This window comes from Scyliorhinus canicula, chromosome 13 (assembly GCF_902713615.1).
Source record: "Scyliorhinus canicula chromosome 13, sScyCan1.1, whole genome shotgun sequence".
NCBI lineage: Eukaryota > Metazoa > Chordata > Chondrichthyes > Carcharhiniformes > Scyliorhinidae > Scyliorhinus > Scyliorhinus canicula.
Window position 1 is genome coordinate 5383513 of NC_052158.1, and position 14932 is coordinate 5398444.

Below are 14932 nucleotides of genomic sequence, written 5' to 3' on the forward strand. Positions count from 1 at the left end.
GGAAGAGTTGACTCTCTCCAAGGCATCCTCCCAAGTCCCGTCCTCTATCTGCTCCCTGAGTTCCTCCTCCCATTTAACCTTCAGCTCCTCCACTGACGACTCCTCCACCTCCTGCATTACCTTATAGATGTCAGACACCTTCCCCTCTCCGACCCACACCCCCGAAAGCACTCTGTCCATCGTCCCCCGCGAGGGCAGCAGAGGGAATCCCTCTACTTGTCGCCTAGCAAACGCCTTTACCTGCAAGTATCTGAACATGTTCCCTTGGGGAAGGCCAAATTTATCTTCCAGTTCCCCCAGGCCCGCAAACCTCCCGCCAATAAACAGGTCCCTCAATTTGCTGATGCCCGCCCTTTGCCACCCCCTAAATCCCCCATCCTTGTTCCCCGGGATGAACCGATGGTTGCCACCCAGTGGAGCCTCCATCGAGCCCCCTGTTTCCCCCCAATGCCGTCTCCATTGTCCCCAGATTCTTAGGGTCGCTGCCACCACCGGGCTCGTGGTAAACCTCTTAGGGGAGAGTGGCAACGGTGCCGTTACCATGGCGCCCAGGCTTGTACCTCTACATGACGCCATCTCCATTCTTTTCCACGCCGCCACTCCCCCCTCCTTCACCCATTTACGCACCATTGACACTTTGGCCGCCCAATAGTACCCCAGAAGGTTGGGCAGCACCAGCCTGCCTCTATCCCTCCCTCGCTCCAGGAACACCCTCTTCACTCTCGGAGTCCCATGTGCCCACACAAAGCTCAAAATACTGCTAGTCACTCTCCTAAAGAAGGCCCTGGGGATAAAGATGGACAGGCACTGAAAGAGGAACAAGAACCTCGGAAGCACCGTCATTTTGACGGGCTGTACCATCCCCGCCAACGACAATGGCAGCATGTCCCACCTCTTGAACTCCTCCATCTGATCTACAAGTCTGGTGGAATTATGTTTGTGAAGAGTCCCCCAGTCTCTGGCCACCTGCACCCCCAGGTACCTAAAGCTCTCCCCTGCCCGCCTAAGCAGGAGCCTACCAATTCCTTCCTCCTGGTCTCCAGGGTGCACCACAAACACCTCAATCTTGCCTAAATTAAATTTATAACCTGAAAAGGTCCCAAACTCAGCTAGCAACTCCATCACTCCCGGCATCCCTCCCACCGGGTCTGCCACATACAGTAACAGGTCATCGGCATACAACGACACCCTATGTTCCTCCCCACCTCGCACCAAGCCTCTCCACCTCTCTGAATCTCTCAACGCCATCGCCAGCGGCTCGATTGCCAGTGTGAACAACAAGGGGGACAGGGGGAAACCCTGCCTGGTCCCTGGGTAAAGCCGGAAGTACTCCGACCTCCTCCTATTCGTGGCCACGCACGCCATCGGGGCCTCATATAGCAGCCTTACCCATCGAATAAACGCTTCACCAAATCCAAACCTCCCCAAAACCTCCCATAGGTACCCCCACTCCACTCTATCGAAGCCCTTCTCCGCATCCAGCGCCACCACTATCTCTGCCTCCCCCTCTATGGTCGGCATCATGATGACATTCAACAATCTCCGCACATTCGTGTTCAGCTGCCTTCCCTACACAAAACCTGTCTGGTCTTCGTGCACAACCCCTGGCACACAGTCCTCTATCCTTGTGGCCAGGATTTTTGCCAGTACCTTAGCATGCACGTTGAGGAGAGATATGGGCCTGTATGAACCACACTGCTGGGGATCCTTGTCCCTCTTTAAAATTAACGAGATCAGCGCCCGGGACATCGTCGGGGGCAAAGTCCCCACTTCCAACGCTTCATTGAGTGTCCACACCAGCAAGGGGCCCACTAGGTCCACAAACTTTTTATAAAATTCCACCGGGAACCCATCCGGCCCCGGTGCCTTCCCTGACTGCATCTGCCCGATCCCCTTAACTAGCTCCTCCAGCTCAATCGGCGCACCCAACCCCTCCACCTTCTCCTCCTGCACCTTCGGGAAAGAAAGCCCGTCAAGGAATCTCTCCATTTCCATCCTCTCCCCTGTTAGCTCCGACCGGTACAGTTCCCCGTAAAAGTCCTTGAAGACCTCATTCACCTCTACCCCCTTCCGCACCACATTCCCACTCTTGTCTCTCACTCCAGCAATTTCCTTAGCCGCATCTCGCTTGCGGAGCTGATGAGCCAGCATCCTACTCGCCTTTTCACCATGTTCGTACACTGCCCCTTGTGCCTTCCTCCACTGTGCCTCCGCCTTTCTAGTGGTCAGCAAATCAAATTTAGCCTGCAGGCTGCGCCTCTCCCCCAACAGTCCCTCCTCTGGTGCCTCTGCATACCTCCTGTCCACCTCCAGCATCTTTTCACCCAGTCTATCCCTCTCACTCCTCTTGCTCCTATCCCTGTGTGCCCGGATGGATATCAGCTCCCCACGAATTACTGCCTTCAGGGCTTCCCAGACCATCCCCACCTGAACCTCCCCCGTATCATTCACCTCGAGGTACCCCTCAATACTTGCCCGGACCCTCCTACACACCACCTCCTCCGCCAACAACCCCACATCCAACCGCCATAACGGACGTTGGTCCCGCACCTCCCCCATCTCCAACTCTATCCAATGCGGAGCGTGGTCGGAGATTGCAATAGCCGAATACTCGGCCTCCTCCACTCTCGGAATCAGTCCCCTACTTACCACGAAGAAGTCTATCCGAGAGTAGACCCTATGTACGTGGGAGAAGAAAGAGTACTCGCGTGCCCTCAGCCTCACAAACCTCCATGGATCCACCCCACCCATCTGGTCCATAAACCCTCTCAGTACCTTGGCCGCCGCCGGCCTCCTACCCGTCCTAGAGCTGGACCGATCCAGTGTAGGATCCAACACCATATTAAAGCCCCCCCCATGATCAGACCTCCCGCCTCCAGATCCGGGACCCGTCCCAACATACGCCTCATAAAGCCTGCATCGTCCCAATTTGGGGCATACACACTAGCAAGTACCACCTTCTCTCCTTGTAGCCTGCCCCTAACCATAACATACCTACCCCCCTTATCCACCACCACCTCCGATACCTCAAACAACACATTTTTCCCCACCAGAATCACCACTTCCCAGTTCTTCACATCCAACCCAGAGTGGAAAACCTGCCTCACCCATCCCTTCCTCAGACGGACCTGGTCCGCCACCTTCAGGTGGGTCTCCTGAAGCATTGCCACATCTGCCTTTAGCCCCTTCAGGTGAGCCAGTACCCTCGACCGCTTCACCGGCCCATTCAACCCTCTCGCATTCCAGGTGACCAACCGGATCAGAGGGTGTCTCCCCCCCCCCCCCCCCCCCCCCCCTGTCGACTATCCATAGCCTGTCGACTGCCCGCCCCAGGCCAGCACCCCCTGCCCGACCCAGTCCCCACAGCGACAACACCTCACTGTCCCCCCAGCCCCCACCGGCTCCTTCCTGACCCTACCAGCAGCAACGCGGTATTCCCCTTTCCCCCCCTCCCTTCCCCCACAGGCTAGGAACCCTCCCAGCCGCGAACCGTCCTCCATTGTACTTCCGTGGGTCAGCTAACTTCTGCTGACACCGGAAACTCCCGTCAATAATCTGATCCCTCCCAAAGTGGGATCATCCCCCAATCTATCCCTCCTCCAGGGACCGCTCCAGCGTGGGGAAGAACCAGTTAAGGCCCCGCCTCCCCTCGTCACCGTCTCCGCCCCCCAGCCCCGCAGCGCGGGAAACCAGAGGAAAGCCCGCGCTTTCGCACTGCCCCACCACACCCTTCTGACACAGCTCCCAAATACCAGCCCCACTCCATACCCCCAACCCGATATAGAATAAAACAGACCCTCCCAACCCTCCCCGCAAGATACAAAACTCAAACAATGCCCCACAGCAAAAAAAACATAGCAGAACAACACCTCCATAAATAACCATATCAAAATTGCAAAAGTACAAAAAAAAAGAGAACACAGCAACAGCAGAATCCAGCACTAAAGTATTACAACTGATCCTGCAACCCCCAACCCCTAGTTCAAGTCCAGTTTCTCCGTCCACACGTAGGCCCACGCCTCCTCCAGGGAATCGATATAATAATGCCGGTCCGAATAAGTTACCCACAGGTGCGCGGGCTGCAACATTCCGAACTTTATCTTTTTCCAGTAAAGCACCTCTTTCGTCCGATTAAATCCGGACCGCCGCTTAGCCACCTCCGCAGTGCAATCCTGGTAGATCCGTACTACCCCATTCTCCCACTTGCTGCTCTTCACCTTCTTGGCCCAGCGCAGCACACACTCCCGATCACTGAACCGGTGGAACCTCACCAGCACCGCACGCGGGGGTTCATTTTCCTTAGGCCTCCTGGCCAGCACCCTGTACGCTCCCTCCAACTCCAAGAGCAGATGGAAAGACCCGGCCCCCACTAGCGAGTTCAGCATTATAGCCACGTAGGTTGTCAGGTCCGACCCCTCCAGCCCCTCCGCAAGGCCCAAGATCCGCAGGTTTTTCCGCCTCATGCGGTGATCAAGCTCCTCGAAGCATTTCTGCCACTTCTTGTGGAGTGCTTCATGCCCCTCCACCTTACTCACGAGGATTACGGCCTCCTCCTCTCGTTCAGTGGCCTGCGTCTGCAACTCCTTGATGACAGCACCCTGGGTCGTCTGAATCTCCGACAGCCTTCTGTTTGTTTCCTGCAGAGAGCTCAGTACCTCAGCCTTGAAGTCTGTAAAGCAGCGCAGGAGAGCAGCTTGTTGCTCCTGGGCCCACTGCTTCCACTCCTCTGGAGCTCCGCCGGCCGCCATCTTGGATTCCTTCCGCCGTTTTTTCTGGGGTGCTGCTGCTGTTTTTTTCCCCCTTTCCACTCCAAGTTCGAGTCATGGACTACGGGGAAAGTCGTTCAGCACACCTTCTCCCACCGGGAGACATCGAAAAATTTCCGTCTTGGGCTCTAAAAAGAGCCGTAAAGTCCGTTTAAAACGGGAGCTCCCAAATGTGTGGCTTCCTACGTCATCGCCGCCACCGGAAGTCCCAGCCTCTTTTCTTTAATAAAAGTCCATACTTTGTCAGGTGTTTCAAAGTAGAATTCCCGTTCCTCATGTGTGACCCACAGACGGGCTGGGTACAGCATCCCAAACTTCACCCCCTTCTTAAAGAGGGCCGTTTTTGCCCGATTGAATCCAGCTCGCCTCTTGGCCAAATCCGCGCCCAGGTCCTGATAAACGCGCAGCTCACAATTCTCCCATTGCTGCTCCGTTCCTTCTTGGCCCACCGCAGAATGTGTTCCTTGTCCAGGAATCGGTGAAAGCGTACCACCATCGCAATCTTCACTGATTTATCCAATAAAATCCAGAAAAAAACAGGGGAAAGGGTCCAAACGTCCGTCACAGGCGGGAGCTGTCAAATGTGCGACCTACTCCTCCATGGTCGCCACCGGAAGTCCCTCTGTCCTGATTTATATCTTATATTTGAATCATTATCCATATAAATATCACAGACACCGGGCGGGATTCTCCGGCCCGCCAGCTCCCTTTTCCTGGGCGGCGGCCCTCACCGGCAGCGGGATTCTCCGTCTCTGCCACCTGCCAATGGGATTGCCCATTGTGGCCACCCCACACCGCCGGGAAACCCGCGGGCGTGGGAGCGCTGCCGGCGCAACGGAGACTTCGTCGGCAAAGAGTATGTTTGAGGGCTTTGTTAAAATATATGCACGGTAGCATGGTGGTTCGCATAAATGCTTCACAGCTCCAGGGTCCCAGGTTCGATTCCCGGCTGAGTCACTGTCTGTGCGGAGTCTGCACGTCCTCCCCGTGTCTGCGTGGGTTTCCTCCGGGTGCTCCGGCTTCCTCCCACAGTCCAAAGATGTGCGGATTAGGTGGATTGGCTATGCTAAATTGCCCTTAGTGTCCTAAAAAATAAGGTTAAGGTTAATGGAGGGGGTTGTTGAGTTACTGATATAGGGTGGATACATTGACTTGAGTAGGGTGATCATTGCTCGGCACAACATCGAGGGCCGAAGGGCCTGTTCTGTGCTGTACTGTTCTATGTTATAAAGAAATTAGGATAAAAATGGTCCTGATTGGAATGAAAGTCTGATTCATGCAACTAATCCACTTTCTAAAAATCATTCTCAGCTTGGTTAGCTGAAACTGTCAGCTCCCTAAACATCACCAATACAGGAACTCTCAGATGTAGCTCTGTCTCCACAACCCATCGATACTTTACAAACTTCAGCAAGTGGAAACTCCGCCATTCCCAGCTGAACCTTTCCTCCTCTACAATCCTCATCCTCCTGATACATCTCCACCTTGTGGACCAGACTCATGTCCATGGCCAAGGTTAGGACAGGAAGCCTGGGAATGAGGCTTTGTCTGCCTGTTGAGGGAGGAGGAGTGGTGAGGGGGATGGAGTCAGCTGGTCTTCACTGTGGATCTGGGGAACAAGCCCTGGATTGCAATCCATTTCCTGAAAGTTTCAGCAAAGCCCATTTTCTCAATTGTCTTGAGGAAACATTGCACTCACTCTAGATGAACAACTTTTATACACCCAGGGAGAGGATTAAGGTAGAGGTTTGTCTGTGGAGAATCAGGTTGGCCGTGCCACCTGGGCACCTTGGCAATGCCAGGCTGGTAGTGGAAGGGTGCCTGGGTGGCACCAGCAGTGTCAGGGTACTGATGTGTTATGTACTCTGGGATAACACAGGCTGCAACTGGATGCAGCTTTCACCAAAAGATACTCCAGACCCTGAAGTGAGTTCAATCTGATTTATTGAACCAGTAGCACAGTTAGCACAGTTCTCTATGATTTCGACTCTCTGCGAACCGAAGTGTGGTTACTCTGTCTGACTGAACCAGACTAGCTCTCAGCCACGTGCTGGAGGTGTGATACTGTACATACACCCTGACTCACTCTGTAGATGTTCATCAGTGGAAAGAGGCGGAGTGTGAGTGCCTCGTGCCTTTTACAGTGAGATACCACCCCTCAGTGTCCTGCCTGCCCATTGGTCATGTCCTGTTCTCTGTGTTCATTAGCTACCTGTCTGTATATCATTATCTGCATACTGCATATCGCGACATCTCCCTTTTTTTTATGTTTTGTTGGCATTTGGGAACGTACTTACATGTGGTGGCATATATTAACATCTTTACAAGCGGTGGCATATGTGAACGTATTTACATGTGAAGACAGCTGTCTAATGTGAGAAAACAGAATATAGCAAACAAAACAAATGTTCATAAGTCCCGTCTCTGGGGCTTGCGTCTGATCCTTGTCGACCACCGGAGAGGTGGTGGTGGGGACGACGGAGCCTTGACAGGCGGGATAGAAGCCTGACTGCTGGCCTCGTAGTTCGAGGTATCAGGAGGTGGCAAAACAACAGACGGAAATGGAGAAGAAAGCGGTTGCGGGCAGGCAACTTTGCACAGTGCCCGTCTGTTTCATCTCACAACAGAACCATCAGCCATATGTACAACATACGAGCGGGGCGCTGCCTGTCGAATAACAACAGCTGGAGTTGACCAGCCACCATCCGGTATCTTGATCCTGACAGTGTCTGCCGGGGATAACACGGGCAAATCAGTGGCATGAGCATCATAGCCCTGCTTTTGCTGGTTTCGGAGCTGCTGCACCTTCTGCAGCACCGGGAGGTGAGCCAGGTTGGGCAAGTGTATGGCTGGAAGTGTCGTCCGCAGGTCCCTGTTCATTGGGATTTGAGCCGGCGACATGCCCTGTACGCAAGCAGCGCAAGGTAGATGTCAGAAGCAGAATCCGCGGCCTTGCAGATGAGCTGTTTCACAATGTGCACCCCATTTTCAACCTTCCCATTGGACTGCGGATAGTGTGGGCTGGAAGTTACATGTTTGAAATGGTATGACTTGGCAACATAGACCACTCGTGGCTGTTGAAGCACGGGCCATTGTCACTCCTGACAGTGTGGGATACCATGCCTGGAAAATGTCTCCTTACAGGCCTTGATGATGGTCCGAGATGTGAGGTCTGAGAGCTTCACGACTTCAGGGTAGTTCAAGAAATAGTCAATAATCAAAACGTAGTCATGACAATTCGCACGAAAGAGGTCGATGCCAACCTTGGACCACAGGGAGGTCTAGATTTCATGCTGCTGGAGCGTCTCCTTGCTCTGTGCTGGCTGGAAGTGTTGACAGTTCGCACAGTTGAGGACCATGTTCGAGATGTCCTGGCTAATACCGGGCCAGTAGACAGCCTGTCCGGCTCTGCATCTGCACTTCTCGACACCCAGGTGTCCCTCATGGATTTGGCAGAGCATCGAGCTCTGGAGACTGAGTGGAATGACAATCCGGTCCAGCTTGAGGAGGATACCATCACTCACCGTCAGGTCATCCTTTACATTGTAAAATTGAGGACACTGCCCTTTCTGCCAGCCATTGGCGAAGTGGTGCATGACACGCTACAAGAGGGGGTCATTGGCTGTCTCCTCGCGGATATGAACCACCTTCTCATCAGACGCCGGGAGGGTGCTAGCACACAGCTGCACCTGTGATTCAATCTGCCGGATGACGTTCAGTGGTTCACTAGGCAATGTGAGGGAGGGGGACAATGTATCAGCGATGATGAGCTCCTTGCCAGGCGTGTACACTAAGTCAAAGTCGTACCTTCTGAGTTTAAGGAGGATGCGCTGCAACCGAGGCATCATGTCGTTCAGGTCCTTGTGGATAATGTGGACCAGAGGCCTATGATCCGTCTCGACAGTGAATGTCTGCAGGCCGTAAACATAGTCGTGAAACTTGAGAATGCCAGTGACTGAGGACCCGGGTTCAAATCCCGGCCCCGGGTCACTGCCCGTGTGGAGTTTGCACATTCTCCCCGTGTCTGCGTGGGTTTCACCCCCCACAACCCAAAGATGTGCAGGTTAGGTGGATTGGCCGCGCTAAATTGCCCCTTAATTGGAAAAATTAATTGGGTATTCTAAATTTATAAAAAAAAAAAAGAGAATGCCAGTGAGAAGACCCAGGCATTCCTTCTCTATTTGCACATACCTTGTTTTGGTGGGCGTCATGGCCCTCGATGCACAGGCTACCGGTGCCCAGGATGAAGGGTCATCGCGTTGAAGCAGCACCGTACCGATGCCATCCTGGCTCGCATCTGTCGAGATATTCGTCTCCCTGTCTGGATCAAAAAATGGCAAAACGGGTGCAGTGGTGAGCTTGGCTTTCAGCTCCAACCACTCTGCCTGATGGGCTGCCTTCCACTCAAAGGCAGTGGACTTTTTCACCAGGTTTCGTAGGGCCATGGTGTGTGAGGCCATGTTTGGGATGAACTTGCCCAGAAAATTGACCGTGCACAGGAAGCGCAACACCGCCTTCTTGTCTTCAGGGACCTTCATGGCTTTGATGGCCTTGACCTTGTCTGTGTCCGGGCGCACGCCCTGCTGAGAGATCTGGTCACCTCGGAACTTGAGTGTCGACATGTCAAAGCAACATTTGGCCCTGTTCAGCTTCAGGCCATTGGCATGGACACGGCGGAATACCTGCTGGAGACGGGAAACATACTCTTCAGGGGTCGTGGGCCATATGATGATGTCGTCCATGTACACACGAACCCCTTCAATACCCTCCACCATCTGCTCCATGATGCGATGGAAGATCTCTGATGCCGAGACAATGCCAAACGGCATGCGGTTATAGCAGTGTCTGCCAAACGGTGTGTTGAAGGTGCAGAGACTTCTGCTGGACTCATCCAGCTGGATTTGCCAAAATCCATGTGCCGCATCTAACTTGGTGAAAGAACGTGCGTGTGCCATCTGACTGGTGAGTTCCTCCCGCTTCGGGATGGGGTAGTGTTCACGCATTATATTCTTATTGAGATCCTTCAGTCTGTATATCATTATCTGCATGTCTGCATATCGTGACAGGTACCCTGCCCAGTGGGCTTGCCCCTGGGAGCCTCTGATCCCCTGGGAGACCCCCACGATGCCGTTCTGCCTGGTACCTGTTTGTGGAAATCAGTACCGAACGGCGCCCACCCGAGGTCTCCGAGGGGAAGGGAGATTGATCCCACACCTCGGGAAACTGAGGAATCTGCATATTAAAGTGAGACCAGCTGCCTCGCTTTAGTATGTCAATTTCTGCAAAGTGACCCTGCCCACAATGGGCAGGATTCACATCACAACGTCTCGAGAGATCACGTTAGATGTCACGGGACGTTGTGAGCCGGGTAGATCCCGAGAGCGGGGTCTCCTGGCTTTTATCGTCCACGCTGAGCCGCGGTGAGCTGCTTTTCGGGCGCAGCGTGGCCATTGGATCGCGCCCTGAGTGTTGCCGTGGGGACTGAATTGCGGCTCTTCCCGTTCCCTTGGGGGCGCTATTCAGGAAGCGAGTCAGGACATCCAAATGGGCCAGTGCTCTTCCCACGGGAATCAGAGCAATTCCCATTCCCGCTGGTGTCTGATTCGCTGACCCCCTCTCCCACAGACCTCTCCTTCCCAAGATCTCACCGTGTCTCTTGTCCAAATTTTCCCTTAGTGTTGGGTAGGGTTACTGTGTTATGGGGATAGGATGGAGTTGTTGACCTTGGGTCGGGTGCTCTTTCCAGGAGCCGGTGCAGACTTGATGGGCTGGGTCCTGCTCTTCTGGGGCCGGCTCCTCTTGTGCAGGATCCTCCCTGAGCAGGCCCTGTGCCTCCAGCCTCCGTGTGTCCGTAACGGCAGCTGTGGCCAGGTAGATAGCGAGCATTCCTGGCTCCGCTCCAAAATTCATTCTCAGCAGGGGGGAATAGAGAAGACATGTTAGCACGATGAGTATTCCCAAACCCATCCCAATCCAACAGGCTACACGGTGACCCTGAGTTGTACTTCAGCTCCACCCTCCACCTGTCCCCACAAACCCCACCCCCACCCCTCAACCCCCCCGATATGTTGCCGTCCGCACTGCACCCCTGTCCCCATCAGTGAGTGGGACCGGGCCTGTGATGTGGGGAGGCTCTATCCTCACTGACCATCCCTGTCGACAGGGGTACCGGTGGGTGACGAAACCCGTGTCAGCGACAGGCTCTCTGGCCTGTGTCCTGTTTCCTCCAGTGGGGTTTACTGTGGGTCTCCTCACTGGGTGGGCCGTGTGTTATCCCACCAGCAGGGTGGCACCTGGTTGTGGGGTGGAGAGGGTCACCGTGTGCCACCAATCGCCTCCATGCTTAGAGGCTTGTGTGTGGGCAGGTCCTATAGATGGGGGTGAGGCAGGGAAGTGTGTGTCTGCTGGGAGCTTAGCTGCAGTGAGATGTGGGTCCTGGGTGTGACACACAGGTTGTTACAACCTGTCCGGGGGCAGGGTGGATGGGAGCAGGGGCGCGGTGGGCAGGCAGGGCTTGGAGACAGCTGGTGGTCCTGAGGGGTGGGCTGGCTGATAGTGTGACTGGTGAGGCCTCTGCCCTGAGAGGGGCAGTGTGCCAGGGAGGGTGCCAAAGGCCACGGTGCATGTGTCCTTTGTTTGGGTGAGCTCTGCTATTCCCCTGCTTCCCCTGCAGTGGGGCTGAGCTTCTGATGAGGGAACTGAGGAGTGGCAGCACCTGGTGTGTGACTGATTGAGCTTGGCCACGCCCATCCCGGTGATGGCTCAGCCGGGGTCTGAGGCTTTCCAGAGGGGCGGCCTGGGTGGGCTCCCAAATAACCAGAGGCTCTGTGAACATTTCCAGGACACAGTGAGAAGTCAGCAGAGTGAGCAGCCAGGGGCCTGTGAGAAGCAGCAAAGGGGTGTGTTTAAAACCCAGACTGCAGCAATGGGGGTCTGAGCCAGGCCACCCCGATCCCGAGGGGGACACCCCGAGTGCACAGACCTGTCACCAAGTCGCTCCCCGTTACTCCCCCCGGCCCAGGCAGCCCCCCCCCCCAGCAAGTCCGACAATTATTGAGGCTTTTTGAGAGTTTATTACCCTCTCTCTGCCCCTCAGCAGCCATGGAGCCCAGTCCCCGTTTGGAAATATTTGCACTAATTCACACACGCGTGACGTCTGCCTGAGAGGGCGGAGCATCGTGGAAGGGCGGAGCATACTGTGTCCAATCAGCTGATTAGATTTAAATCTATGTAAATTAGGGTTTTACATGGGCCCGCTGCAGGGCACAAACTTTGATTTCACCGCCAGGGAGGGACTGGAGCCTGGCGTCGGAATCAGTGCCGGGCACAAACCTCGATTTGTGCATTACGCCCGATTCTCCGCCCGATCGCACTTCCGGTGTCGTGAAGCGGAGAACCCGCCATATTTGTTTCCACGGAGCAGAACGGAAACATCTCGGTGTTGAGATCTTCATCTAAATTTGAGAAGAGATTAGTTTATTTGGATGATCACTCTCACATACACACGCACACACACATCAGGTCGGCTTATTTTCAGAGAGAATTTACAGTGCAGAAGGAGGACATTCAGCCCATCAAGTCTGCACCGGCTCTTGGAAAGAGCACCCTACCCAAGGTCAACACCTCCACCCTATCCCCATAACCCAGTAACCCACCCAACACTAAGGGCAATTTTTGGATACTAAGGGCAATTTATCATGGCCTTTCCACCTAACCTGCACATCTTTGGATTGTGGGAGGAAACTGGAGCACCCGGAGGAAACCCACGCACACACGGGGAGGATTTGCAGACTCCGCACAGACAGTGACCCAAGCCGGAATCGAACCTGGGACCTTGGAGCTGTGAAGCGATTGTGCTATCCACAATGCTACCGTGCTGCCGATTTTGATGTTGAGGAACAGGAAATCAAATCAAAAATGGTGAAATCTTCCCCAGATCCTCAGTGAGTCTCTCCCTCCCGATCCCCAGTGCGTCTCTCCCCCGATCCCCAATGAGTCTCTCCCCGATCCCCAATGAGTCTCTCCCCCGATCCCCAGTGAATCTCTCCCGCCGATCCCCAGTGAGTTTCCCCCCGATCCCCAGTGAGCCTCTCCCCGATCCCCAGTGAGTCTCTCCCCCGATCCCCAGTGAGTCTCTCCCCCCGATCCCCAGTGAGTCTCTCCCGATCCCCAGTGAGTCTCTCCCGCCGATCCCCAGTGAGTCCCCCCTATCCCCAGTGAGTCTCTCCCCCGATCCCCAGTGAGTGACCCCCCGATCCCCAGAGTCTCTCCCCCGATCCCCAGTGAATCACTCTCCCCGATCCCCAGTGAGTCTCCCCCCAATCCCCAGTGAGTCTCTCACCGATCCCCAGTGAGTCCCCCCCGATCCCCAGTGAGTCTCTCCCCCGATCCCCAGTGAGCATTATCCCCCGATCCCCAGTGAGTCTCCCCCAATCCCCAGTGAGTCACTCCCCACGATCCCCAGTGAGTCTCCCCCCGATCCCCAGTGAGTCTCTCCCCTGATTCCCAGTGAGTCTCTCCCCCGATTCCCAGTGAGTCTCCCCCCTCCGATCCCAAGTGAGTCTCCCCCCAATCCACAGTGAGTCTCTCGCCCCAATCCCCATTGAGTCTCCCCGGATCCCCAGTGAGTATCCCCCTAATCCCCAGTGAGTATCCCCCTAATCCCCAGTGAGTCTACCCCCGTTTCCCAGTGAGTCTCTCCCCCCCGATCCCCAGTGAGTCTCCCCCATTCCCTAGTGAGTCTCTCCCCTCGATCCCCAGTGAGTCTCCCCCGATCCCCAGTGAGTCTCTCCCCCCGATCCCCTGTGAGTCTCTCCCCGATCCCCAGTGAGTCTCCCCCCAATCCCCAGTGAGTCTCTCCCCGATCCCCAGTGAGTCTCCCCCCAATCCCCAGTGAGTCTCCCCCCCCCGATCCCCAGTGAGTCTCTCCCCTGATCCCCAGTGAGTCTCCCCCCGATCCCCAGTCAGTCTCTAATTTTCTGTTATTTCTCCCAGTCTCTGTGACCCTGGATGTGGAAACAGCGAATCCCTGGCTCGAGGTGTCTGAGGATCTGAAGAGTTTGAAATGGACCCGGATCCAGAGGAGTCTCCCTGACACCAGGAAGAGGTTTACACCCTGGTCCTGTCCCTGTGTGCTGGGATCAGAGGGATTCACATCGGGGAGACATTACTGGGAGGTGGAGGTGACGGGGAATTGGGGCTGGTATCTGGGATTAGCCGCAGAGTCTGTGGAGAGGAAGGACGCGGTCAGTCTGAGCCCAGGGGCTGGATTCTGGACCATTGGGCGGTTTGAGGATGAGTTTTATATAAATTCCTCTCCTGAATCCCCTCTCCCTGTCGGTCAGATCCCCGGGAAGGTGGGAGTTTATCTCAGTTATGAGTCTGGGACAGTTTCATTTTACAACGTGGACACCAAGTCCCATCTCCACACCCTCACTGGGAATAAATTCACTGAGAAACTTTATCCTCTCTTCTGGACTTGGGATGAAAACCACTTTCTGAGAATCTGCTCCGGTTCTGATCCGGATCTGAAAAGAGGCGGGGCCTTGGGTGGTGACATCATCCCTGACATCACAAGGTCAGGGGTCGGGGTCGAAATCACTCTTGACAACAGGTTGTACTAAATGAGTCATTTAATTTCCAAATTGTAAAATCTCAGTCAGACTGTAAATAAGATCAACACAAATAGAAATGTCAGAGGATTAAAATAAAAACGAAATTAAATATCCTGAACTTTTGCTTGCCGTTCATTGTAGTGCCAATTGCAGCCACACGATGGTGATGTTGAGCTGTACAAAGATCAGTAAAGTTTTACAGCGCAGTATCGCCACCTGCTGCTGGATACCTGGTACTGGCAGGAATAAAAAAAACAAAAAATGCTCAAACACTCGCTGATCTGACAATTCAGGCCGGACCTTTCTTCACAACTGAAAGAGAATTGGATCAGAAACAAAGGAGGGAAAGTAAACATTAACCTGGACTTTAAAAAAAAATCTTTATTGTCACAATTAAATGAAGTTACTGTGAAAATCCCGTCTTGAAGCCGCTGCACTCCCTGAGGTGCAGGTACACCCACCGTGCTGTTAGGGAGGGCGCTCCAGGATTTGGACCCGGCGACACTGAAGGAACGGCCGATATATTTCCCAGTCAGGATGGGGAGTGACTTG

General features: G+C 54.5%; 1 protein-coding gene across 1 annotated transcript in view; it reads left to right on the top strand.

Moving 5' to 3' along the window:
• The window catches only part of LOC119975821 (zinc-binding protein A33-like), a 31776-nt gene extending 17283 nt beyond the window's left edge, over positions 1-14493 (top strand). The window contains exon 6 of the mRNA XM_038815701.1: positions 13761-14493. Within this exon, the coding sequence (XP_038671629.1) occupies positions 13761-14389 (629 nt within the window). The 3' untranslated portion in view covers positions 14390-14493. The remainder of the gene's footprint in view (positions 1-13760) is intronic.
• The last annotated feature ends 439 nt before the right edge of the window (positions 14494-14932 follow it).